The sequence below is a fragment of the Oryctolagus cuniculus genome, chromosome 5 (assembly GCF_051225735.1).
Source record: "Oryctolagus cuniculus isolate XC-2025 breed Fujian yellow rabbit chromosome 5, ASM5122573v1, whole genome shotgun sequence".
Lineage (NCBI taxonomy): Eukaryota > Metazoa > Chordata > Mammalia > Lagomorpha > Leporidae > Oryctolagus > Oryctolagus cuniculus.
Genome location: NC_142871.1, coordinates 139,697,174 through 139,720,437, shown reverse-complemented (window position 1 = coordinate 139,720,437; position 23,264 = coordinate 139,697,174). Strand labels below are relative to the sequence as shown.

At 61.2% G+C, this 23,264-nt stretch overlaps 1 protein-coding gene and 1 long non-coding RNA gene across 13 annotated transcripts; one reads left to right on the top strand and one right to left on the bottom strand.

Moving 5' to 3' along the window:
* Positions 1–1,105: 1,105 nt before the first annotated feature.
* On the bottom strand, positions 1,106–3,378 carry LOC138849819 (uncharacterized). Of its 2 annotated transcripts, XR_016234707.1 has the most exons (3): positions 3,161–3,358; positions 2,821–2,963; positions 1,106–1,475 (listed from the first exon to the last, which is right to left on the bottom strand). It is a non-coding gene; the product is annotated as an uncharacterized LOC138849819 (long non-coding RNA). The 2 variants fall into 2 exon arrangements; XR_011389034.2 differs by lacking the exon at positions 2,821–2,963 and having other exon boundaries at positions 3,161–3,378.
* A 1,138-nt stretch (positions 3,379–4,516) lies between these two features.
* Positions 4,517–21,524, top strand: DDR1 (discoidin domain receptor tyrosine kinase 1). 11 transcript variants are annotated; one of them, XM_008262692.5, is made up of 20 exons: positions 6,533–6,874; positions 7,444–7,609; positions 8,105–8,183; positions 11,203–11,332; positions 11,426–11,528; positions 11,690–11,918; positions 13,887–14,034; positions 14,168–14,267; positions 14,636–14,822; positions 14,915–15,161; positions 15,604–15,699; positions 15,831–15,982; positions 16,581–16,746; positions 17,376–17,486; positions 18,477–18,721; positions 18,808–18,935; positions 19,065–19,283; positions 19,704–19,938; positions 20,366–20,515; positions 20,626–21,524. In XM_008262692.5, the coding sequence occupies exons 3-20, from the start codon at positions 8,127–8,129 to the stop codon at positions 20,764–20,766; spliced, it is 2,844 nt and encodes a 947-aa protein (XP_008260914.4). In that variant the 5' UTR covers positions 6,533–6,874; positions 7,444–7,609; positions 8,105–8,126; the 3' UTR covers positions 20,767–21,524. The 11 variants fall into 11 exon arrangements, with proteins under 11 accessions (XP_051710843.3, XP_051710839.3, XP_008260914.4 ...); XM_051854881.3 differs by having other exon boundaries at positions 8,088–8,183; XM_070074823.2 differs by lacking the exon at positions 8,105–8,183.
* Positions 21,525–23,264: the final 1,740 nt, after the last annotated feature.

The following is a 23,264-nucleotide window of genomic DNA, read 5'->3' as shown; positions in this document are numbered from 1 at the left end:
GAATCCCCACAGGGTAGGGGTGTCAGGAAAAAGTATTATGCAAGGGGCCAGTGCTGTGGTGCAGTGGGTAAAGCTGCCACTTGCAGGGCCGGCATCCCATATGGGCACCGATTTGAGACCCTGGCTACTCTACTTCTGATCCAGCTCTCTGTTGTGGCCTGGGAAAGCAGCAGGAGATGGCACAAGTGCTTGGGCCCCTGCACCCACGTTGGAGACCTGGAAGAAGCTCCTGGCTCCTGGCTTCGGAGCTCTGGCCATTGTGGTCATTTGGGGAGTGAACCAGTGGATAGAAGACTTCTCTCTCTTTCTCTCTCTCTCTCTCCCTCCCTCTCCCTCTGTCTGTAACTCTATCTCTCAAATAAATAAATACATGAATCTTTTCAAAAATTATTATGCAAAACTAACACTTTCATAGACACCATAATTTCCATCACAATTCTGTATATAATTGGGAAAAATTCTAAACATTCTCTCTAGTTTTAATTTTATCCTATTTATTTGTTTATTTATTTGAAAGGCAGAGTTACAGAGAGGCAGAGGCAGAGAAAGAAAGGTCTTCCATTCACTGGTTCACTCCCCAGGTAGCTGCAAGGGCTGGAGCTGCACTGATCCAAAGCCAGGAGCCAGGAGCTTCCTCTGGGTCTCCCATGTGGGTGAAGGGGCCCAAGGACTAGGGCCACTTTCCATTGCTTTCCCAGGCCATTAGCAGGGAGCTGGATCAGAAGTGGAGCAGCTGGAACTTGAACTGGCCCCCATATGGGATGCTGGCGCTGCAGACCGGGGCTTTAACCCGCTGGCCACAGCACCAGCCCCTTGCCTATCCATTTCCTTGGCGTTTCCCCAGATGCCTCCCCATCGCCCCCTCACTTTGTGAATCACTCCTCTGCTCCCTCAGTCTCTAGCCCAGAAGCTCCAGCTTCTAACTTCTCTGTGCTGGATCTTGAGGATGGGGAGAGTTTTGACCTTGAACAAGGATTCCATCGGTGTGGGTTTTCCTTGGGGATTCCTGAAGCCATTTAAGGGTTTAGTTTAGCCTTGCTGTAAGGGCTAGAACTTGAGTAATGGGTGGATGGATGCTTTGGGAAAGAAAACAATTTTCAAGGACTTGACTTAAATGGTTTTTTATAACATAAATGTGTGCAAACATAACCAACTATGAATGGTTTAGGGTTCAGTACTTCAACAGTCATAAAACGAAAACAAAGTAGCGATTAGCGTAAACAAAAGTAGAAGGGACAATGTAAAAGTGGGCATTCACTGGCTGTGATGAGCAGTGTTGTTTTTCTGGAAGGAAGCTGCTGCTGGCAACATGAGCACGCTCTGTGAGTGCAGGTTCCTCTGAGCTCAGCACCGTCATCGTCCACCAAGCGCCCGGCGATGACTCAATTCTTCCCCTCCTCACGCTGGTTCCACTGCTAAGAAATCTTTGTTAGCACTTGTCTTATGGCCTCACTTTGCTATCGAAACAATGAGATCTAGAGACAGGAGAATACAAGCATGCTTATAACAGTTTTTTGAAAATTGCCAAGGAAATGAAAATACGCAATGTCATCATTTTTAACAAGGCATTCCTGGGTACCCGGGAGGCCAGGGAGTGGAGTTTGAGAGCCGCTATCCTGGCACTGATTTTCATTTCTGGTGTGACCGAGAGCAGATTGTTTCTCTACGCCCTCTGTACACGAACAAGAATGGTTTGGGGCCGTGGTGTTCCTGGCACGTGAAGGAAGTCAGAGGAATGAAAGACAATGCCCTCAGCCCTGCAAGGACTGGGAGGGAAGAGAGGGCAGCCCACAGGCGACCTCAGGAGGTGGACAACCAGTGGTGGCCGCCACTTGCCAGACCAGCTGTGGCTCCGGAGCCCGGAGCTGGTGGTTGGAATTCCAGATCTCCCAGTAACTCTGGGCTGCTGCGGCGGGGCACAGCTTCCTGACTGTGTGGATCCGGGCTTTCTGCCCCTGGACAGTGGGCATATTACAAAACGCTGTGAGCACCGAATGGGATGACCCTGGAAAGCGCTGGCAGTAGAGCCTGGCTCGCAGCAGGCTCAGTCATGCTGACAGACTGCTGAGTGAGCCACAGGCTTTTCCCGCCGCAAGGGACAGTAGGAGAAAGTGAAGATTCTAGGATTCTGTCTGCGAACGACCATCTCTCTGATATGTGGATCTTAGGGTTTTGCACCCTAATTAGCCCCACGGATACTCTCAGCTTGCATTCAGCCTCTCGCTTCTCTGTCCCTATGGGCTCCTGGGGGACCTTCCAGGCCATGGCACCCCTGGCCCTGTCCACTTTTCCTTCCTCCGTACTTGGCATTGGTGGCCTGTGCAGCAGGCGCCCCCATGTGGCCTTCCTGGTCATTGTCGCGGTTGTGAGGGCTGCAGGAGAAGCATAAGCCTTCCAAAGGCGGGACTCCCGGGGCAGGAGCTAGCTCATAGGTGTGTCCGGTCCTGTGACCCAAGGGGCCAGTCTGGATTTCCCTCCCCTCTCAGGAAGAGTGGAGGGGAAGGGAAGTAGTAGCAATGCTGGGTGGGAGCCAGCAACTTTTTACAGATCTAAAGCAAGCTGTGACCTCTCTGGATCTGGTTTTATTTTTAAACATTTAAATACATGTTAATTGTTTTCATTTGAAAAGCAGAGACTGAGAGAGACAGACATAGGGAGAGAGACAGACACACACATACACATATAGTCTTCCATCCACTGGTTCGCTCCCCAAATGCCCATAAGCTGAGGCTAGGACTGGCTGAGGCTGGGAGCTGGGAACTCGGTCCTGGGTCTCACATGTGCGTGCTGGGAGCGACCCAAGTACTTGAGCCATCTCACCTGCTGCTTCCCCAGGTGCAGATCAGCAGGCAGGGCCAGAACTTGAACCCAGGCACTCCTGTGTGGGACCCAGGCATCTCAGGCCGCGTCTTAAGTGCTGTGCCAATCCAATGCTCATCCCCTGGCTTCCTTTTTAGAGGGCCCTGAGGCACACGTGATAGATGACAATGCTGGGAAAACACCTAGTGCGGACTAGGCTTTCCAGAGGCTCCTGCCGTGCCCCCCCGCCCCCCCCCCAAGCTCTGAACTAGCTAAGAGAGCGCCTGACCCAGCGTGGCCAGGAGCCACTTGTAGAACAGAGCTCCGAGCAGCCCCCCAGAGCCGGCCTCCGCCTCCTCACCTGCAGAGCCATGCCCTGCACAGGTCCCAGATCTGCTCTCCTGGCTCGTGTCGCGGGACAGACCCTTCGCCCAGTCCCAGCTGCGTGCCTGCTTCTGGCAACATCTGAGCCTCCCTTCCTGTGTTCCTTCAGCTTCTGCAGCCAAGAGCAGCCTCGCCTAGTTGGCAAATCAGAGCCTGACCTCAGGCCCACTCCTAGCTCCAGCCTGCCTGTCCCCCTACCGCGGGCGCCCTTCCCACTCTCTCTGTGGGGGTGCAGCCCATCTTCCAGGAGCTTGCCTGACTCCGCTCTTGCTCTGGGGCTGTGAGTGCCCAGGGGCCAGGGAGTGGGTCCTAGTCCTGTGTTGCACGCAGCATGGAGGCCAGGGCCCTGCCCTGCGCAGACTCAGAGTGACTGTGTGCAGATCGGACTGGGAGGTGGAACTCGGCGCTCCCCATGACACAGGGGAGGCCATGCTGCTGGAGTTTGGTCCTTTACAGGTGACCATCCCAACAGGCCCCTGAGGGGGAGGGGGCTACCATGGTCTCCACCTCGTGACAGGGACCTGGATGGGGGCACGACTCAGCCTAGAGGACCAGCCAGTGGGTGGCAGTTACACGGAGCATGGCTGTCTCTCCCCTCCCTGACCCCATGGGAGGGGGCACCGGGCTTGCTCTCCAGTGTTGAGAGAGGCATCGCCATTCTCTCCCTCCCTGCACACCCCCCAGCCCCACCCCTGCAATTCTAATCACCTTCCATTCTGGGGAACCAGTTTGCAAACCAAGAGTTGGACCGCATTGTGTGATGATGCCACTGTGTTTGAGAGACGATGGCTCAGGGTGGTTTTTGAAGTTGGGGTTGTCCTTGAAAACTTGCCTCTTGAGAGTGCTGTTTTGGCTGTGCCCCTGTGGCCATCGGGGCAGCATCGGGGCTGGGGACTCCTCTGTGGAGTACTTAGGGAGCAGCCAACTATGATACTGGGGTTCAGGATCTTCCCAGAAGGCGGAAGTGAATTGTCAGGGACCCAGAAGGAGGTCCCCACAGGACCACTGCCGTGAACTCTAAACCCTTTTCTCCCACCTCCAGTCTCCTAGCCTTGCTCCTGGGTTCTTCCCCCTCAACAGGGCTCCCCTGCCACCGCCAACCGCCACCGCAGCCACTGCGGCTTTCTGCCTCCCTTCCTCTCCCTTTGTCTGGGGTCTCTTTGTCTGGGGTCTCCCTTTGGTTCAGTTTCACAGTTCTCAGCCAGCCCTCCCTTTCTCTCGGGCCAGGCTGTCCCCTCCCTCTCTGCGGGGGCCGGGAGGCTCGGCGAGGGGAGCGGGCTAGGTTGCCATGGCCACGTCGAAGCCAGCCGCAGCTGGCCCGGGCAGCTGCTCCTGAGCCCCGGGGCCCCGGCCGTTCGGACAAAGCCAGGCGGCGGCGGCGGCAGCCCCGGATCTGGAACCCCAGGGGCCCGAGACCGGGGAAACTGGGACCCAGGAGAACCCCAGGCTGGAGGTGAGAGGGAGGAAGCCAGCGCAGAACTGGGAAGCCAGGAGTAGGCACTGGAGCTGGGCCCTCCCCTTGTGGGGAGGGGCCGGGAGGGCCTGGCTGGAGGTTTGGAGGGAGGAGGGGAAGGATGGGGACTGGGGCTGGGGGCCTGGGGTGGCTGGGAGACCGGGCTTGAGCCCACCTCTGGGCCTCCCTCTTGCCCTCTCTGTGACACAGGTGCCCTTCCTTTCTCAGTCTCATCTCCTTAGGCCCTTACGCCTCAAGTCCCGTGCCTCAGTTTCCCCCATTTCTGTTCCATCCCACCCCCCATCTCCCTTTGTCCTCCACCCTGGTGCCCTTGGTTTGCTTGCTTCCCTCCTGGGCTCCGGGCTTTCCTCCCTTCCTGGCTGGGGGTCTTGGGCCCTCCCACTCCCTGCGGCCACTGCAGTTCCCCACCTGGCCCAGCTCTTCCTCCTTTGAGGTTCCTGTCTGCCCCTTTCCTTCACCTTGACCTCCAGATTCCCCCGCCTTGGCCTCAGACCCATCAGCATCATCCCCACGCCACCACCACTTTCCTGCCCCTTCTGTCTCCCCTTCCTTCTCCCCCAGGCCTTGGCTCCCCAATTACACTTGGTGGCATCCAGGTCCGACTCACCCCCAGGGCCTCGCGCACCCCCTCTCCCCAGCTGCTGACCCAGCCTGCCCCCCAGGGGCAGCTGCATCTCAGAGAAGGGGGCTGCAGTGTGTGCACGCGTGTGTGTAGGATATAGTCCATCTTCCTCTCCCCTGTTCCTGCTGGGTGTGCCTGCGGTGGCCAGGTGGGCGGCAAGCCCCCAAGCCACTCTCCTCTCTCCTCCGGCCTCTCCTCACATTTTTCAGCTGTTTCCCCTCCTCTCCTTCCCGGGCAGCAGGAGGCCACTGGCTAGAAGGGGAGGGAAGCCCCTAACAAGAAGGCACAGATGGGGGGAGGGGAGAAGGGCCCTTGGGGGTCCTGAGGACTGGGGGTGTGTGGGAGATGAGGGATGGGCTTTGGGAGCCGCGGACAGCAGGCCGGCACTCTTGGTGTCTGGCGATGCTCTGTGGGCCCCTGGATGGCCGGGATTTCCCTCCCTGGCCGCTGGGAATCTCGGCTCCGGCCCCGCATTCCAGCCGGCTCCAGCCCCCTTCCCGTGTCACTTGACTCCGCCCGGCCCCAGCTCCGGGCTGGGGTGAGGTGGGCATCACCAACTAGGAATTCCTCCTGGGGGAGGGGCAGAGGCTCCAGGATTCCCCCGTCTTCCTCTACTGTCCCCGGTGTCTGGCACAGCCATGCCACCTGGCCCGGGCCAGTGCGGGCCTGGGCTGTGGAATGTCCCAGCAAGGGGCTTCAGCGCGCCTTGGCTTCCCGGGGCCAGAGCTCCAGGAAGGAGGGGCCGAGAGGCGCCCAGGTGAGCTTTACTGGGGAAGCCTTGGCCACACCCCGCGCCTGGCTCCACCCCAGGCCCAGCCTGGGCAGGGCCCAAACTCCGCAGTGGCCGTCTCCGAAGGGGTAGGTGCTCTGGGGGCTCCCAGGGGCTTCGGAGGGAGGGAAGGGTGGGAAAGAGGCAGTTGGTGACCTGGGGTGAGCTGCGTGTTAGCACGCCCCTCCGCAGTTTGTGAACTTGTGCCCGTGTGGGCCTCGGCCTCTCCCAGGGGGCTGGTCTCTTCCTGGTAGTGCGCTGGTGTGCTTGCCTGGTGGGGACTTGGAGTTTCTTCCTGGGGACCGCTGGCGGCTGCACACACGGTGTGTGTCTGTGTCTATTGAAGTGCAATGGAGCGGGAGACCTTGCCGTGACACTGCGAGGTTGTCCAGGTGGTTGGCAGGTGTGGGGGGTGTGGAGAGAGGCGGGGCTGCCGGCAGCTAGGAGCTGAGCAGGCGAAACAACTCCCACTCCAGGTCCATCTGTCTCCCACCTCGGCGCCCAGCCCAGCTGTTCTGTCTGCCCAAGCGCTCCACTCTGTCTCCTGGGGGTCTCGCTCCCCTTCCGTCTTGGCTGTGCCCCTATCCTGGCCCCCCTCCAGCACCACCCACCTCTCCTGGGTCCATTTCCAGCCTCCTCTGCCAGAGGCCAGACACCCCCACCCCTCCAGGGCTAAAGCCTGCTCGGAGGCGGTCCCAAGGGAACCAGGCAACACCCGAAGAGTGCGCCGGCCTTTAGGCTCGGTGGCGACCCAGGCTGGAAAAGCAGAGAAGGGAGCCCAGACAGTACCAGGAAGGAGGTGTGAGAAGCAGGGCTGGCTAGACAGGTGAGCCCTGCTCCCTTCCCCCTCCCCGGCACCAGCGGCTGGGCCTGGCGCGGGCCTGTGGGAACCTGCTGCTCCCTCCCCTGGGCCCCGCGGCTGCTCCCCTTCGTTCCCAGCTCTCTCCAGGAACAGGGCCCCGAGGAGGGGGAGCCAGGAGGGGCGCTATCCCCTCGTGGCCCACGTGCGTGGGACGCTATCCCCTCGTGGCCCACGTGCGTGGGACGCCCCCCCCCGGGGGGGAGGTTCTCGGCTGCGGGTGGCGGCGGGGGAAGGGCTCGGCGCCTGGCGCACCGCGCGGCGGTTGCGGCGCCCGTGCGGGCACCGTGGCCCGGGAAGGACCTGGGGGAGGCGCCCGCGCGGGCACCGTGGCCCGGGAAGGACCTGGAGGAGGCGCGTGCGCGCGCGGGGCAGCGCGGGTGGGCGGGGCGCTCGGGCGTGGGAGCCGCGGGGCGGCGCGGGCGGCGCGAAGGCCGAGGGGTGGGAGCGGCTGCGGCGGCGGCGGTGGCGGCGGCGCGGGGGAGGCGGCGCCTGGGCCTGAGCCGCCCCAGCGCTGGCTCCTCTCCCCGGAACAGGCCCCCGACAGCTGCTCGCGGGAGCCGCCTCCCGACACCCGAGCCCCGCCGGCGCCTCTCGCTCCCGGCTCCTGGCTGCCTCCGCCTCCCCCTCCCCTCGCCCCGCCGCCGCGGAGGCCCCTGTGTGGGGCCGGACGCCTGGGTTTGCCGGGAAGAGCGATGAGAGGTAGGGAGAGCGCGGGAGGACGCCGGGGCTGGGGGCGAGGGCCGGCGGGGAGGCGGGACACCCGGCGGCTCGGCTCCGGCTCTACTAAGTCTGCTGGCTGAAAACGGCGAGGGCTCACCCCCGACCTCCGAGAAAGAGGACGGTCCAGCGTTGAGGAAAGATCCCTTTACTCAGAGTGGAGGCACCGAACCCCAGCGGGGACAGGTGCGCCTGGGCAGCCCGCAGGGCCGGACTCCACCCGGCCAGTCCTGGGGGGCATCTAATAACTGGGACCGCCCCCCAACGCAACTTCCAGCTGGACAGTCTGACTACAGCCCACACTCGATCTAGGAGCCCCCTCATCCCCTCCGGGTGGCCCGCTGGTCCGCGGGTTCTTCCTTGAGCTTACGTCACCGCCCAGTGAGCTCCGCCCCTTCCCCTCCCCCACGCCCTCAGCCGTCACCCCTCTGATCCCCTCTGGCTGGACCTTCTTAACCAGCACCGCCCCCCATCCAGCGGCTGGTGCCGGGACCCACTGATGCCCGGGGGCTGTAGATGTGTGCAGATCCGAGCGCTGCGGAGGAGACAGGTGGAGGTAGAGACGGGACTCTGCCCTTACCTGCCATTCTTCCCTCCCTCCCAGCTTTCCACCTGTTCCCCACCCCTTTGACTTCCCCTGGGCTCGTTGGCGCGTGGTGGTTGGATCTCTGTTCTCCTGGGGTGCTGTGCACGAGGGCCTGAGTATGTGCCTTCCACTGTCTCGGGATCACAGGAGCATGTGCTGTCTGTCATTTCATCGCACCAGCGTCTGAAGGTGGCTATTCACGAAGCGACGGGGTTGGACTTTGAATAAGGCCAAGGCGTGGGTGGGTGGAGGGTTGGGCAGCGCCTGTGTTTGCCCTGTCTCTGAAAGTCCTGCAGTGGAGGAGAGAGGTGTGTGTGTTCGGCCCCAGTGTTTACAGCGGGCTCAGCTGGTGTCTGACGGCATGTGTGCACATGTGTACATGTATGTACCAAGCCGAGCGGCTGGTGCTGACTAGGGTGGGCGGTAGGGGTTGTGAGAGGCGAGGGGTGAAGGGGCTGAAGTCGGGGGCCCTGGCCTCTGGCTTGTGTGGGTAGTGGGACAAGGGGGCGGGCGTGTCCTGGATCTGACTGTGGGGTGAGACCTGTGGAGAGAGACAGGGGGATTGGGGATGTTGGGGGACCTGTTGCCGCTTGCTGCGCCGGGTTTCTGTGCCTGGCTCTGCGCCCTGTGTTTCTGAGCCTGCTCTATTTACCTCCTGCTCTGCGTTCCCCCTGCGCCTCCCCCTGCCTGCTATCCTCTGCCTGTCTTTGTATCTCTGCCCGGGGCTCCTCTCGCTCTGTCTGGCTCCAGTGAGTCATCTGGGATAGGCATGAAGGTTACCCAGGAGAACAAGAGCCCGCTGTTTCCGAGGGAGGTGGGGGTGGAGAGTGGCACCCAGGAATTTGTGCTGGTCCCCTGCACCCGGCGCCTGGACCCCCAGGGAACCAGGTGTGCAGCCTCTCCCTTCATGACCGAGTGCCCCCCACAACTCACTCATCCACCTCAGCTGCTGCTCCGCAGCCCTGGGGTCTCAGCTGCCCCTTACATTCCTGCCCTAGAGCATTGTGGGAGCAGCTGGAGGAGGACAAAGGGATGGGGGAGTATCCCCCCACTCCTACCTCCTGGGGTGACCTGGCTTCTCTGTCTTTAGACCCGCCCCCATCTCCAAGGCAACTCAGCCTTTTCTGCAGCTCCAGGCTCTTCCTTCGGAGGCCAACCGCCCCACAGAAAGTGGGGTTGGGGGAAGGGGATGTCTGGGTCCGGCAGGGAGAGCTGCGGATGCTTTGAAGGAGGTGCTGGCAGAGGTGGCCCTGGGCCGCAGCAGGTAGCGCGCTTGGATTCCTTCCAGATTCCAGGGCCCAGAGCATTCAGTGCAGGGCGGGGGACTGGCTCAGACTGGGATAGCAGTCCTGCAGCCTGGATTCCTGGGAGATGCCAGTTGCTGTGGTTTAGGTGGGGTCAGCTACCTGGGAGGGACAGAGTTGGGATTCTTGAACTTTAGTGGGCACAGGTCACCTAGCACTGTGTGTATACGGATTCTGATCTGGCAGGGCTGAGATTCTGTGTCACCGAGGTGTTGCGTGGCTGCTGGTTCGGTGGCTACACTGAGTCCTGAGTGCCCCAGAGGGCAGTGAGGCTGGGCGGCCCTGGGGTCCCCCACTCCCTCTAGGTGGGAGGGGACCAGGACCAGCTGCTCCAGGTTTTTCTGATGTTTAATTCTATCGTAGACTCAACAAGTAGTTGCCTAACCTTTTTGGAGACACCTTTATTTTTTAAAAATAAACTGATTTTTGTATTCTTTTATATATCATGTAACTTTACACAAAGGCATGGCAGCTACCATTATTATATATTTTAGAAAAATAGTACAGTCTGCCTGTCTTTTCCTTTTCTGTTTGCTTTTCCTTCTTTCACCTCATTCACGTTGTTAATTTGTGTTTTATTGTAATACGTATCCTCTCAACACACATACAAGTACACATACAAACACCGGGATTCTTTTCCCAAAGGATGGGGTAATTTTTCATGTTTCTGTATCCAGCGGTTGCATAAAGGAATCACCCCAGCTGGAGATTTGTGTGCTGTTTTGTTACTTCTCATAGCCACACGGGAGTCCACGGACCTTCTTTTCTGGCCCCCCCCCCCCCCCCGCAGCTGGTCCCCTCTGGGCATGCACAGGGCTTGTGACCATGAATGTGGGTCCTTACAAACAGGACCACAATAAGCATCTCTGTGTTCTTCCCTCTGTGGCTTCACCCACTCCCTCTGGTTACATCATGGGGTGGGGGGGTGCTGGGTGCAGAGGATGTGTCTTCGATTAGGAGAGACCTCACTGGAATGCCTTCCCAATAGCTCCCAGCACCACGGTCCTGCCATCAACTCTGTGCCACCTTTTTTGTCTCTGCCACCTGTAAGATGCTACAGCCTTAAAAGATATGTTGCCAATCTGATATGTATTTCCCTGACGCTACTGAATGGACTATTTAAAACAAAAATGGTTTGTTAGTAATTTGGCTTTGTTTGTCTATGAAATGATTGTTCAGATCCTTTGGCTATTTTTCCATTGGGTCGTTTGTGTCTTCTCCTTGTCAGTTTGCGAGAGGCCTTAGTTTATTCTAATCATGAACCCTTTTTCTGTCCTGTGTGTTATAAGCACTCTTTGTGTGGATTTGCTATTGGTGTGAAGCCGGTGTGCATGAGGCTGTTTGCCCTTTGCTTTTCTGGGAAATGGGGCTCTAGACAAGTTATGTAACTGAGGGCTGCTGGGCCCCATGTGGGTAGTAATAGCCTCAACCTTGCAAAGTGAGTGTGGGGATAAAATTATGGATTCTGTTTAAGGGCCTGCCCTGGTGTCTGGCACCAGGGAGCTTCCTAAAAATATTGCTGCTGCTGCTGTCACAGTGACCCTCACTGTCGTTTTACTGCTCTTACTCCCAGAGCAGCCTATCCTGTCTCTGTCTATTGCTGTCGGCTGTGAGTCAGTCCTGCCCACCCCCCGCCTCCCCCCCACAATTTACTTACTGCCTGCTGTCTACTTTGTACCCTGCAGAGATGCTGCCCCCACCCCCGTAGGCCCGAGGCATCAGGAGCTATGGGGCCAGGGGCCCTGTCCTCTCTACTGGTCTTGCTGCTCCTGGTGGCGACTGGAGATGCTGACATGAAGGGCCATTTTGACCCTGGTGAGGAGACTGCCTCTCAGGGCCCTGAGGGGTGGGGACTTGGGAGGCAGAGAGCCAGGGGCGCTGACCTGTTGCACGCCTCTGTTCATGCAGCCAAGTGCCGCTACGCCCTGGGCATGCAGGACCGCACCATCCCCGACAGCGACATTTCTGTCTCCAGCTCCTGGTCTGACTCCACTGCTGCCCGCCACAGCAGGTACCCAGCACACTTGGCATTGCCCTAGGGGAACTGCCACCAGCCCTTCCGGCCCCTCTGCCCAAACCTAGAGGCTTTGGCAAGGGCTCATGCCAGTGAAACCCCCGCAGTCCGTGGGGGTGGGGGGTTAGTTGTTCCGCTGACCTCTTTCTCCCTCCCAGGCTAGAGAGCAGCGACGGGGACGGGGCGTGGTGCCCTGCAGGGCCGGTGTTCCCCAAGGAGGAGGAGTACCTGCAGGTGGACCTTCGGCGGCTGCACCTGGTGGCTCTGGTGGGCACCCAGGGGCGCCATGCCGGGGGCCTGGGCAAGGAGTTCTCCCGCAGCTACCGGTTGCGTTACTCCCGGGATGGCCACCGCTGGATGGACTGGAAGGACCGCTGGGGTCAGGAGGTGAGACTGGCAAGGGCAGTGCACGGGAAGGTTGGCTCCCCTCTCCTCCAGCTATGCCGTAGACGCCACCTGCCCCACCCCCCCGCTGTCGGCGCCACCTTGTCTCACAAGCCTGCCTGCCTCCTGCCCCTCTTCGCCTGGATGGCTGATGGGTGGCTCACCCTTGCGTTCACTTCCAGGCTGAGCTCCGTTCCCACGCCAAGTGTGCCCCTTCCCCAGCATTCCCCAGCTCAGGACGCGGCACCACTGTTGCCCAGTAGCTGGGCCGCAAGCTGCGATGACGTCACTGGTTCCTCTTTTTCTCTCGCCTCCTCTTGCGAGGCATCAGTAGGGCCAGTGTGTTCTGCCTGCATGCTGCTCTCCGAGTCCCTTCACTTTTTTTTCTTTTTAAATTTTTAAAAATTTATTTGAAAGGCAGAGTTATAGAGGCAGAGAGAGAGAGAGGTCTTCCATCTGCTGGTTCACTCCCTAAATGGCCACAGTGGCCGGAGCTGGGCCAATCCAAAGCCAGGAGCCAGGAGCTTCTTCTGGATCTCCTGTGTGGGTGCAGGGGCCCAAGGACTTGGGCCATCTCCCACTGCTTTCCCAGGCCATAGCAGAGAGCTGGATCGGAAAAGGAGCAGCCGGGACTTGAACCGGTGCCCATGTGGGATGCCAGCGATGCTGCAGGCAGAGGCTTAACCCATTATACCCCAGCAGCAGTCCTGAGTCCCTTTGCTTCCGCCCTTCCACTCTTGCGGCCCCAGCCTCTCTGCTTAGATGGAAGCGGTAGTTTCCAGACCGTCTACCTGCCCCTGCGCTTTGTGGCCTCAGCCTACAGACTGTATCTCATCTCAGACTGCATCAGATCGGTCACACCTGCGTCACCCCGCCTGCTTGCCACTCTGCGGGGGAGGGGGTGCAGGCTGCTTGGCCCGTGTGGCCCTGCTTGCCCTTTCTTCCTTGGCCACACTGCCTCCCTGGGTGTTCCTGGAACGAGCCAGGGCTCCTGGCCACACCGTCAGGATGTGTCACTCGCTGTTCTTCCCCACGCCCAGTCCTTGCTGCACTGGGCTTTCCCCTGTGACGTCGCCTTCTAGCAGAGTCTTTCCCGACCACGCCCCTCACTGCTCTGTCCCTACTTCCCGCCTCTGCTCATCACAGCTGTTTCTCCTCCTGGACTTGCCGTCCCACCAGGGCTGGGGCTGGGCCCGCCCCTGAGGACATGGCCGGCATTGGGTGGGCACCCAGCCAGCCGCTGCTGAATGAACAGAGGGAAATGGGGTGGCGCTGGGGCAGGGGTGCAGGGCTTGGGGGGGCACAGGGTGAACGACTCCTCCCAAGCGGTGGGATGTGGGGCTTGGATAGAAGAGGATGGAGCCAGCAAGGAGATGGGGGAGCCGAGACTAGAGTTTGAGAACAGACGGTCAGGACGAGTGAGGCAACCAGGGACCCTGCCACAGGCCTTCGTTTTTAGGATGCCTGGCTGCACCCACAGTGCTGTGTGCTTGGTGCCACCCGTCATGGGTCTCTTGGTGGCTGGGCCAGGTGGGGGTCTGGGCCAGGGAGTGGCTGGTGGCTAGGAAGTTAGAACTGACCTTGTGGCCGGCGCCGCGGCTCAATAGGCTAATCCTCCACCTTGCAGCACCGGCACACCAGGTTCTAGTCCCAGTCGGGGCGCCGGATTCTGTCCCGGTCGCTCCTCTTCCAGGCCAGCTCTCTGCTGTGGCCCGGGAGTACAGTAGAGGATGGCCCAAGTGCTTGGGCCCTGCACCCGCATGGGAGACCAGGAGGAAGCACCTGGCTCCTGGCTTCGGATCAGCGTGGTGCACTGGCCGCAGCGGCCATTGAGGGTGAACCAACAGTAAAGGAAGACCTTTCTCTCTGTCTCTCTCTCACTATCCACTCTGCCTGTCAAAAAAAAAAAAAAAAAAACCTGACCTTGACCTGGAGCCCCTTTGACCTCGCCCCATTTCCTGACCCCCCTAGATTATCTCAGGCAACGAGGACCCTGAAGGCGTGGTGCTGAAGGACCTAGGGCCCCCCATGGTGGCCCGGCTGGTCCGCTTCTACCCCCGGGCTGACCGGGTCATGAGCGTCTGCCTGCGGGTGGAGCTCTACGGCTGCCTCTGGAGGGGTGAGTCAGTTGGCGCCCCTTCCCCTGGGAGCCCCGTGCCTGGCCTGAGAACTGGGGCCTGGGACCCTCGCAGGCCTCGGATGCAGGGTGGGGACGGCGGCTTTGTGCCTCTGACACCCCTTCCCTATCCCAGATGGCCTCCTGTCTTACACGGCCCCTGTGGGGCAGACGATGTACTTGTCTGAGGCCGTGCACCTCAATGACTCCACCTACGATGGCTACACTGTCAGCGGGTGAGACAGTTGGGCCCGGGGCCTGGTGGTGCGGGAGGGCGAAGGGTGGGGGCTGGTAGGGGGTCGAGAGCAGGACCAGGGACGGAGGGTAGCAGGGTGACCACTGGCCCACAGGACACTGTGTGTGCGGAGTAGAAGAAGGAACCCCTTTACTAAGAATGTCTGTTGGCAATCGTCACGGTACATAGCTAGAGACTGTAGGGCCCGCCCTAGGCGCGCTGCCTTGGCGCAGTACCTGTGACTTCCTGGGGCCCAGGAGGGGAGGAGAGGCTATACGGGGTTGGAGCAGGATGGGCTGAGTGGGACAGGACCCACTGCAGGGGCAGGGGTTACTTCTGAGCCCCTTCTCTGCCACCCTTGCTCTGCAGGTTGCAGTACGGAGGCCTGGGCCAGCTGGCGGATGGCGTGGTGGGACTAGATGACTTCAGGCAGAGCCAGGAGCTGCGGGTGTGGCCAGGCTATGACTACGTGGGATGGAGCAACCAGAGCTTCCCTGGTGGCTACGTGGAGATGGAGTTTGAGTTTGACCGGCTGCGGGCCTTCCAGGCCATGCAGGTGAGGGCTCCGCAGCCAGGGTGGGGGCTGAGAGGGTGCCCCCCCCACCGGCTCTTCTGCCCTTGACCCTTGTCCCTTGTCCCCTGTCGCAGGTCCACTGTAACAACATGCACACGCTGGGAGCCCGCCTGCCAGGCGGGGTGGAATGTCGTTTCAGGCGGGGCCCTGCAGTGGCCTGGGAGGGGGAGCCGGTGCGCCACGCCCTGGGGGGCAGCCTGGGGGACCCCAGAGCCCGGGCCGTGTCCGTGCCCCTGGGCGGCCGCGTGGGGCGCTTTCTGCAGTGCCGTTTCCTCTTTGGGGGGCCGTGGCTGCTCTTCAGCGAAATCTCCTTCATCTCGGGTAAGCCCCTGGGTTCCCGGCTGACTCCGTTCCCGACCCCGCAGTGCCCTCGCGGGTCCCTTACTGGTGTGCTGTTCACCCGGGGGTACCCAGAGTCCCGGGAGCTCCACTCCCCCTTTGCGCGTGGCTGCCTCTGGCGGTGAGCAGCGTGCAGACTGGTTGTAAAACATGGCAGCCCGTCCGTGTCAGCTCAGCTTCTTCCAGAGCTTCCTGTGCCCGGGGCCCTTGGCCTGGCTTCCCCTCCTTTGCCCGTAATTCAGCAAGGGAAGAGTTAACATCCACGGCAGCCAGGGACTCCCAGGACCCTGCCAGCGGCGCCTGTCTGGTCAGCAGGCCAGTCTGAGCTTGTGTGCGCTGAGTGTCACCCTGTGTCTGTCTCCTGCACGGAGTGCTTGCCTCCCTGGGGCTCCTCTGACACCCCCCTTCCCTCCCTTCTCCCCAGATGTGGTGAATGACTCCTCCCAGGCCCTGGGAGGCACCTTCCCGCCCGCCCCCTGGTGGCCACCGGGCCCACCGCCCACCAACTTCAGCAGCCTGGGTGAGCACCACGGGCCAGATGGGCCCCGCAAACCTCCCCCGGGGGCAGGTGCTGCTCCTCCCCGGGGCCTCCCCTCTGTGGGGGTGGGGAGCCTCCCGCGCTGCTGGCACTGACCCTTCTGCCTCTGCCAGAGCTGGAGCCGCGGGGCCAGCAGCCCGTGGCCAAGGCGGAGGGGAGCCCCACCGCCATCCTCATCGGCTGCCTGGTGGCCATCATCCTGCTGCTGCTGCTCATCATCGCCCTAATGCTGTGGCGGCTGCACTGGCGCAGGCTCCTGGGCAAGGTGGGCGCGGCCTGCGGGCAGGGCCGGGGGCGGGGGCAGGGGGATCCCAGGGAGGTCGCTGGCTTCCCATCCTTAGGCCTGCAAGGAGAGGCAGGGGCAGTGGATCCCAGGAGGAGGGGCCTGGAAAGGGCAGCCTGGCAGGGACAGGGACCCCAGATGCAGCTGGTCTGGGGCTGCTGGGGGAAGGCAGGGGAAGGGCTGGGACAGTGAGCCTCCCACCCTCCCCTCTGCCAGGTCCCCTCTGGCCAGCCCCTGCTGAATCTGTTGTCGCCTGCTGAGTGTGGTGGGAGAAGGGCCAATGGGAGCCGCCTGGCGTTCCCAGGCCTGTGTGTTCTGGGCGGGGTTCAGCGCTGGCCACGGCATTAAGGCTGCTACTTAGGGCGGTCAGATTTGGGTCGGAATCGCGTCGTGAGACATCAGGGAACTTGCGTCAGTGCCCTCGAGCTTCAGTTGCTTTACCCGTGAGGTGGGAGCCCATGGGAGCTACAGCTGTAGGCTTTCTGGGGAGGACTAAACACAGGTGCAGCACTCAGCAGAGAGTCAGGAGGTGCGTGCTGAGCAGTGGCTGTGGTTGACACGTCCCGTTCCCTGTACCAAGGCCGAGCGGCGGGTGTTAGAGGAGGAGCTGACGGTCCACCTCTCAGTCCCTGGCGACACCATCCTCATCAACAACCGCCCAGGGCCTCGGGAGCCACCCCCTTACCAGGAGCCCCGGCCGCGTGGGAATCCACCCCACTCTGCCCCCTGTGTCCCCAATGGCTCTGGTAAGACCCACCTGTTCCAGTCCCAGCTCTGCCCTCCCCTCTCCTCTCCCATTCTCTTCTTTCTGTGTCTTCCCTAGTTTCAACTCCGTATTTCTGTGACCCTGGTCATCTCTGTCACTCCATGTCCCCACCACGGAGTCACCCTGTGTTACCCGTCGTCCCTAGTGGTCTCATCCTGTCTCTGTCTCCTATGTTTCTGTCTTCTCTGCTGTGCCCTCTTGTGTCTTCTCGGCCCCTCTTTTACCCAGACTCACTGTATTTATTCTGTCCGTTCCTCTGTCCATCCTCCGTCATCCATCCATCTACGCTCATATATCATCTGTCCATCTGTCCATCATCCACGCACCCATCCATCACCCGCTTACCCACGCACCCATCCACATTCCAGGCATCTACCCATTCTCCCCATCCATCCGTTTAGCACCCACTGATTCCTCCATCGGTCTACGTTTCCATCGGTCATCCATCCAGCTGCCCCCCCCTGCAGGTTCCCCTGTTATCCTGTCTTGGTCGCTGTCCCTTAGGGCATTCTTTCCATGAGCCCGGGTCTTGCCCTATCCCAGGTCTTCCTGTCTGTCTGGCCTCGAGTCTCATCCCTTCCCCGTGTCTCCCCCCCCTTCTCCCGACAGCGTTGCTGCTCTCCAATCCAGCCTACCGCCTCCTTCTGGCCACTTACGCCCGTCCCCCTCGAGGCCCGGGCCCCCCCACACCCGCCTGGGCCAAACCCACCAACACCCAGGGTAAGCCCCTCTGCCCCGGGCTCTGCCAGGCTCCCCATCCCTCTGATGGGGCCGGGAAAAGCCCGCAGCGCGCATTGCCTCTCCACTGTGGCCTCTTCTGCTCTCCCGAGCTCCGGGGCAGGAAGCTCTCGTCCCCTGAGCTCGCCACCCCCGCCTCTTGCTGCTTTGCAAGGCCTCCCTAGAAAGCTTACGGGTCTCGGCTCCGTCCTGTCCTGCCCCCTGCCCGTCTCTGCGGCCCTCCTGAGCTAGAGATGAGGCTGCCGCGTGGCCCCAGGCTCTCTCGTAACTCCCCGTTTATTCTCCCCTCTCTCTAGCGCTGCGAGGAGGAGGGCCTCCCACCCTGGGCACTTGCCCTCTCCCCCCGTGTGTCCTCTCTCTGCAGGCCCAGAGGTGAAGGCTCACGCCCCCACCCTTCTCTCTGTCCCTCCTCTCCTCTGTGTTGCCTTCTCCCCGCGGCCACTCCCCAGGGCTAAGAGGGGACGGCTCTGCTTCATTCCTGTCTGTGACCCACTTGTCGTGGGGGCCGTGAGGACCTGTTCCCCTCCCCCTCCCTGTGTGCCCTGTCTCTGCTTGTCTTTGAGCTTGGTGTGTGGGGTCGGGAGGGCCTGGGTAACTGGGGCAGATACAACCAGGATGCAGGGGCAGGGAGCAGGGGTGTGGCGGGGTGGAGGGGAGAGGTGGGTGGGGAGCGGGACAGGGGTGTGGAAGGAGGGTTGGGGATGGCTGGGCCGCACTTCTTCTGCGGTGGGGGCGGGATTCCTCCGCCAGCCAGGCTGTGCTGGGAGAGCCCGGAGAGTAAGATGTGGAAGCGTTGGCTGCACCCTTTCTGTTGCCATGAACACTTTCTCTGGCATAGCTAACTTGCTCTGTGCCAGGGCCTTCTGTGGCTCGAGGTGTTGGGGAAGAGGCAGGCGGGCCCAGCCTGCGGGTGGAGAGCTGCGCCCGGCCTCAGGGCCCGTCCTGATGCCTTCTCTCCCCTCGCTCCTGCAGCCTGCACCGGCCACTACATGGAGCCCGAGAAGCCGGGTGCCCCGCTTCTGCCCCCGCCCCCCCAGAACAGCGTCCCCCATTACGCTGAGGCCGACATCGTCACCCTGCAGGGCGTCACCGGGGGCAACACGTACGCGGTGCCCGCGCTGCCACCAGGGGCAGCTGCAGACGGGCCCCCCCGCGTGGATTTCCCCCGGTCACGGCTCCGTTTCAAGGAGAAGCTTGGCGAGGGCCAGTTTGGGGAGGTAAGGGGGACTCTGGCCCGGCCGCCGCCTGCCTGTGACCCGGTGCCCGTGCAGACCTCGTGAGCCTGGTGACCCCCGTTCCCCAGGTGCACCTCTGTGAGGTGGAGAGCCCCCAGGACCTGGTCAGTCTCGATTTCCCCCTTCACGTGCGCAAGGGGCACCCCCTGCTGGTGGCTGTCAAGATCCTCCGGCCAGATGCCACCAAGAATGCCAGGTGAGGACCCGGTGTCCGGGGAAGGAGGTGTGCGCACTGGGCCTGGGGTGCGCGGCCTTTGTGAGTGGAGTGCGGGGGGAGGTTCGGGCCAGCCCTCGGCACTGCCCCCACCATCTGACTGTTCTCTAGGAATGACTTCCTGAAGGAGGTGAAAATCATGTCTCGGCTCAAGGACCCAAACATCATCCGGCTGCTGGGCGTGTGTGTGCAGGACGACCCACTCTGCATGATAACCGACTACATGGAGAACGGGGACCTGAACCAGTTCCTCAGTGCCCACCAGCTGGAGGACAAGGCGGCCGAGGGAGCCCCCGTGGATGGGGAGGCCGCCCAGGGGCCCACCATCAGGTGCGGCCCTTTCCTGACACTACCTCCCAAGTGGACCTCCTTGCCCCTCATCCAGCCTTGGCAGGGGGTGGGGGGAGCCGGGGAGAGTCTTCCGGAAGGGGCCTGGAATAGGAACATGTGGCCACCTTGGTCCAGGAAGTCCAGGAACTCAGCCAGCAAGGTTGCAGATTCCCGTGGGGGAGGGGGACATGCCACGAATCCCTCTGCCCTCTCTCACCCTTGCTCCTGGGCCCAGGTCGATGAACTCCTTGGGGTTGGTTGGCCCAGAGGGGTTGAGTTGGGAGCCTGCCTCTGGGTTTCCCTGGTGCTCCCCCAGTCTGGGGAGCGAGCCCCCCTCGCTCTCCTAGACAGGAATCTGTGAAGCAGGGAGAAGGCTGGGCTGCTCCCAAGTGACCCTCTGTCGTCGGCTCCCTTCCCCAGCTACCCGATGCTGCTGCACGTGGCGGCCCAGATCGCCTCGGGCATGCGCTATCTGGCCACCCTCAACTTTGTGCACCGCGACCTGGCCACGCGGAACTGCCTGGTTGGGGAAAATTTCACCATCAAAATCGCCGACTTTGGCATGAGCCGGAACCTCTACGCCGGGGACTATTACCGCGTGCAGGGCCGGGCGGTGCTGCCCATCCGGTGGATGGCCTGGGAGTGCATCCTCATGGTGAGAGGGGCAGGGGCGGGGTGCATGCATGAAGGCGCTGGCGGCTACTCACGGCTCCCTGTGTCCCTCGGTCTCTGCCTGCTCTGGGCTGGGGTTTCCTATCCTGCACAACGAGTTAGTTTCCCTCTGGCTCAGGACCGGAGCAGGCGGGAGGGAAGCTGGGCCCAAGAATGGTGAGGGGCACAGAGTCAGGGTGGCAGAGAGATTAGGGGGTCGAAGGGGGCAGATGGGGAGACCGAGTCAGAACCAGAAAATGGGGGGCCGGCAGAGAGCAAGGGTGGGCCAGGGCCTGGGAGAGTGCACCGGGACTCGGGGAAAGAAGGTGGGTGGGGAGGGGAGAGGAGCAGGCTCCCCAGGGAGCTGCGGATGGGCTGGGTGGACTGGACGGGCGCTTCTCGCAGCCTGACGTTGCCTTCTCCGTGGGCAGGGCAAGTTCACGACAGCGAGTGACGTGTGGGCCTTTGGGGTGACGCTGTGGGAGGTGCTGATGCTCTGCAGGGCCCAGCCCTTCGGGCAGCTCACAGATGAGCAGGTCATCGAGAATGCGGGCGAGTTCTTCCGGGACCAGGGCCGGCAGGTGAGCCACCTGGTGTGGAGGGAGGAGGGGAGCAGGGGTGCAGGGCAGGCCGGGTGGAGACTAAAGCCCGCCCGCTCTCTGCCCCTCGGCCTTGCTGCCGCCCCATGCAGGTGTACCTGTCCCGGCCGCCTGCCTGCCCGCAGGGCCTGTACGAGCTGATGCTCCAGTGCTGGAGCCGGGAGCCCGAGCAGCGACCACCCTTTGCCCAGCTGCATCGCTTCCTGGCCGAGGATGCGCTCAACACTGTGTGAACGCGTGCGGCAACATCCAGCCGCCCCTGCCGGCAGGGCGCCGCCCCGCCCCGCCCCGCCCCGCCCCGCCTCCGAGAGGCAGTGTGGCCGCAGCGGGGCTGGGCCTGCCCTTCCCCAGCCGGCCCCTCCTTCCCTAACGGCCTCTGTCGCCCACCCAGCTGGCCCTGACCACTTCCAGCCACCGTTGGGGGAGCGGTGGGGCAGAGGTAGGGCAGACACTGGACATGGCCGTTGGAGCACCTGGGCCGCACTGGACAACACTGGTTCTGGGGAGGTGGCTGTGCCCCCCAGCTTCTCTCTTCCTGTCACACACTGGACCCCTCTGGCTGAGAATTTGGGGCAGGCGGTGAGGAGGACGAGAAGGGAAGACGATGGTCCCTTGAGCCCAATCCCGGAGGTGCCCTCGGCTCTGGCTTCTTCCTCCTCCATCCCCTGCGACACTGGAGCTGGGGGTGACCCCTGCCCCGGCCCTCAGTCCTCCCCCTTCCCACCTGCCGTGTTGTAGCTAGAACTTCCCTACGCCTGTCCGTTTCTGTGGAGTAAATATTGGGGTTAGGGGGAAAGAGGAAGCGATGGCCTGTGGCCTTTCGGGTTGGACATCTCTGTTGTAGTTGCCACATTGGTTTTTCTATAATCACTTGGGGTTTGTACATTTCTGGGGGGAGAGACACAGATTTTTACACTAATATATGAACCTAGCTGAGGCAGTTTTAATCCCCTGCACTAGGCAGGTAATAATAAAGGTTGAGTTTTCCAGAGCTGTGAGTGAATTTCTGGGACTGTTGGTAAGATCCGCCTCCTGCCCCTCCCTCCCAACGCCTATCCTTTCTTCCCTCCCCTCCCCTCCCCTCCCCTCCCCTCCCCTCCCCTCCCCTCCCCTCCCCTCCTCTCCTCTCCCCATTCCATTTCCCATGCCTGTTTTGCCCAGCAGAGGGGTCTGTTTCTACAGAAATCATACATCCTTGCAAAGGAAGCCTTTTTTTTAACAGCTTACCAAAATGATAAGAAATTATGAGAGTAACACGCTTCTGTTTAGTAGCAAGATCTTGCAGCAGGTGTAATAACTACTGACATTTTCCAGATGGTAGTGAGCACGAATGGTATTCCGAGATTCCCACAATGAGGGAAGTGGCGTGTAAAAATCGCTATGGCATTTCTTAAGGACAAGTCACAGGAACCAGGGACAATACTGGGGTTTTGCCGCTATGCATAGTAGAAGGAAATGCTGGATTTCAGGCGAAGGTTAGTAAAAACCGGGGCATGTTTTATTTTTTCTTGCCTCTCCGAGGGCCCTGGAGGCCAGGTGGAAGGTCCCTGGATCAGGCTAATTAGGTGCAGGTGACCCAAGGACTGAGGGGAGGAGGGAAGCAGACTTGGAAGGAAGAGCCCCAGCCACCACGAGAGGCTTCCACAAGTTCAGTTTGGTTGGGAAAAGCCAGCGGAAGTCTCGGCCAAGGCAGAGCTGCCTTGCTGGCAGTTCATGTGAAATGAAGACGCTGGGGTTTCCGTGGGGGAAGTCACAGCTGGAAGACGAGGGTAAGCACAGAGATCATTTAACCCGAGGCTGAATTAGTAGGCCCTCGGGGCCCAGGTCGTGGACTTGAGTCCAGCTCAAACCTCCCGAGGTCAGACCACTGCGCCCTGTGGGCGCCCACACGGGTTAGAGTCCAGAGTAGTGAGCCTGCCCCTGCCAGGTCCTGCAAGCTCTAGGCCTGTGCAAGCCCCAGAGGCTCATCTGAACCTCAGTCTTCACAGGGCCAAAGCCGCTCCTGCAGGGTCTCCTGACAGTGGCAGCAGCGTGCACCCAGCTGCACAAGCCGCCATCCACGACATCCTGCTCCCTACCCCCACTCAGCAGCACCAGCTCTGCCGATTCTCTCCCCCGGTCTCCCCAGAGCTCACCCCCCAAGCCTTCCTGGCACGTGGCCCCTGTTATGCCTGGACCACTGCAGTGTCCTAGCTGGTCACTCTGGATCTGCTCCTGCTCCTCTGGTTTGTTCTTGGCCCTGCAACCAAAGCGATTTTTAAGTTTTATTTGAAAGAGGCAACACACACACACACACACACACACACCCCCACACACACACACGCACACGCACACGGTGGGGGTTGGGGGAGTAACCTCCCATCTGGTTCACTCCCCAAATGCCTACAACAGCTGGGGCTGGGCCTCGTAGAAACCAAGAGGCCAGAAATCCATCTGGGTGTCCTATGTGCATGGCAGGGACCCAAAGACTTGAGCCATCACTTGCTGCTCCCGGGGTACCCATGAGCAGGAAGCTGGTGCCCGTGGGCGGGGGTGACTCAGGTCCAGGCGCTCCAAAGCCACATCCTAGCTGCTGTGCTACAGCCCCTGTTCCCAGAGTGATTTTTTAAAACATAGAAATCTGATCCCACTCCTTTATTGGGACCCCTTTAATAACTTCTCGGTCTTAAAGAGCAGACTCTTCCTGGCCAGGCTGGTTCCCAGGCTCCTCTCCCACATCCTCCACCCTCTC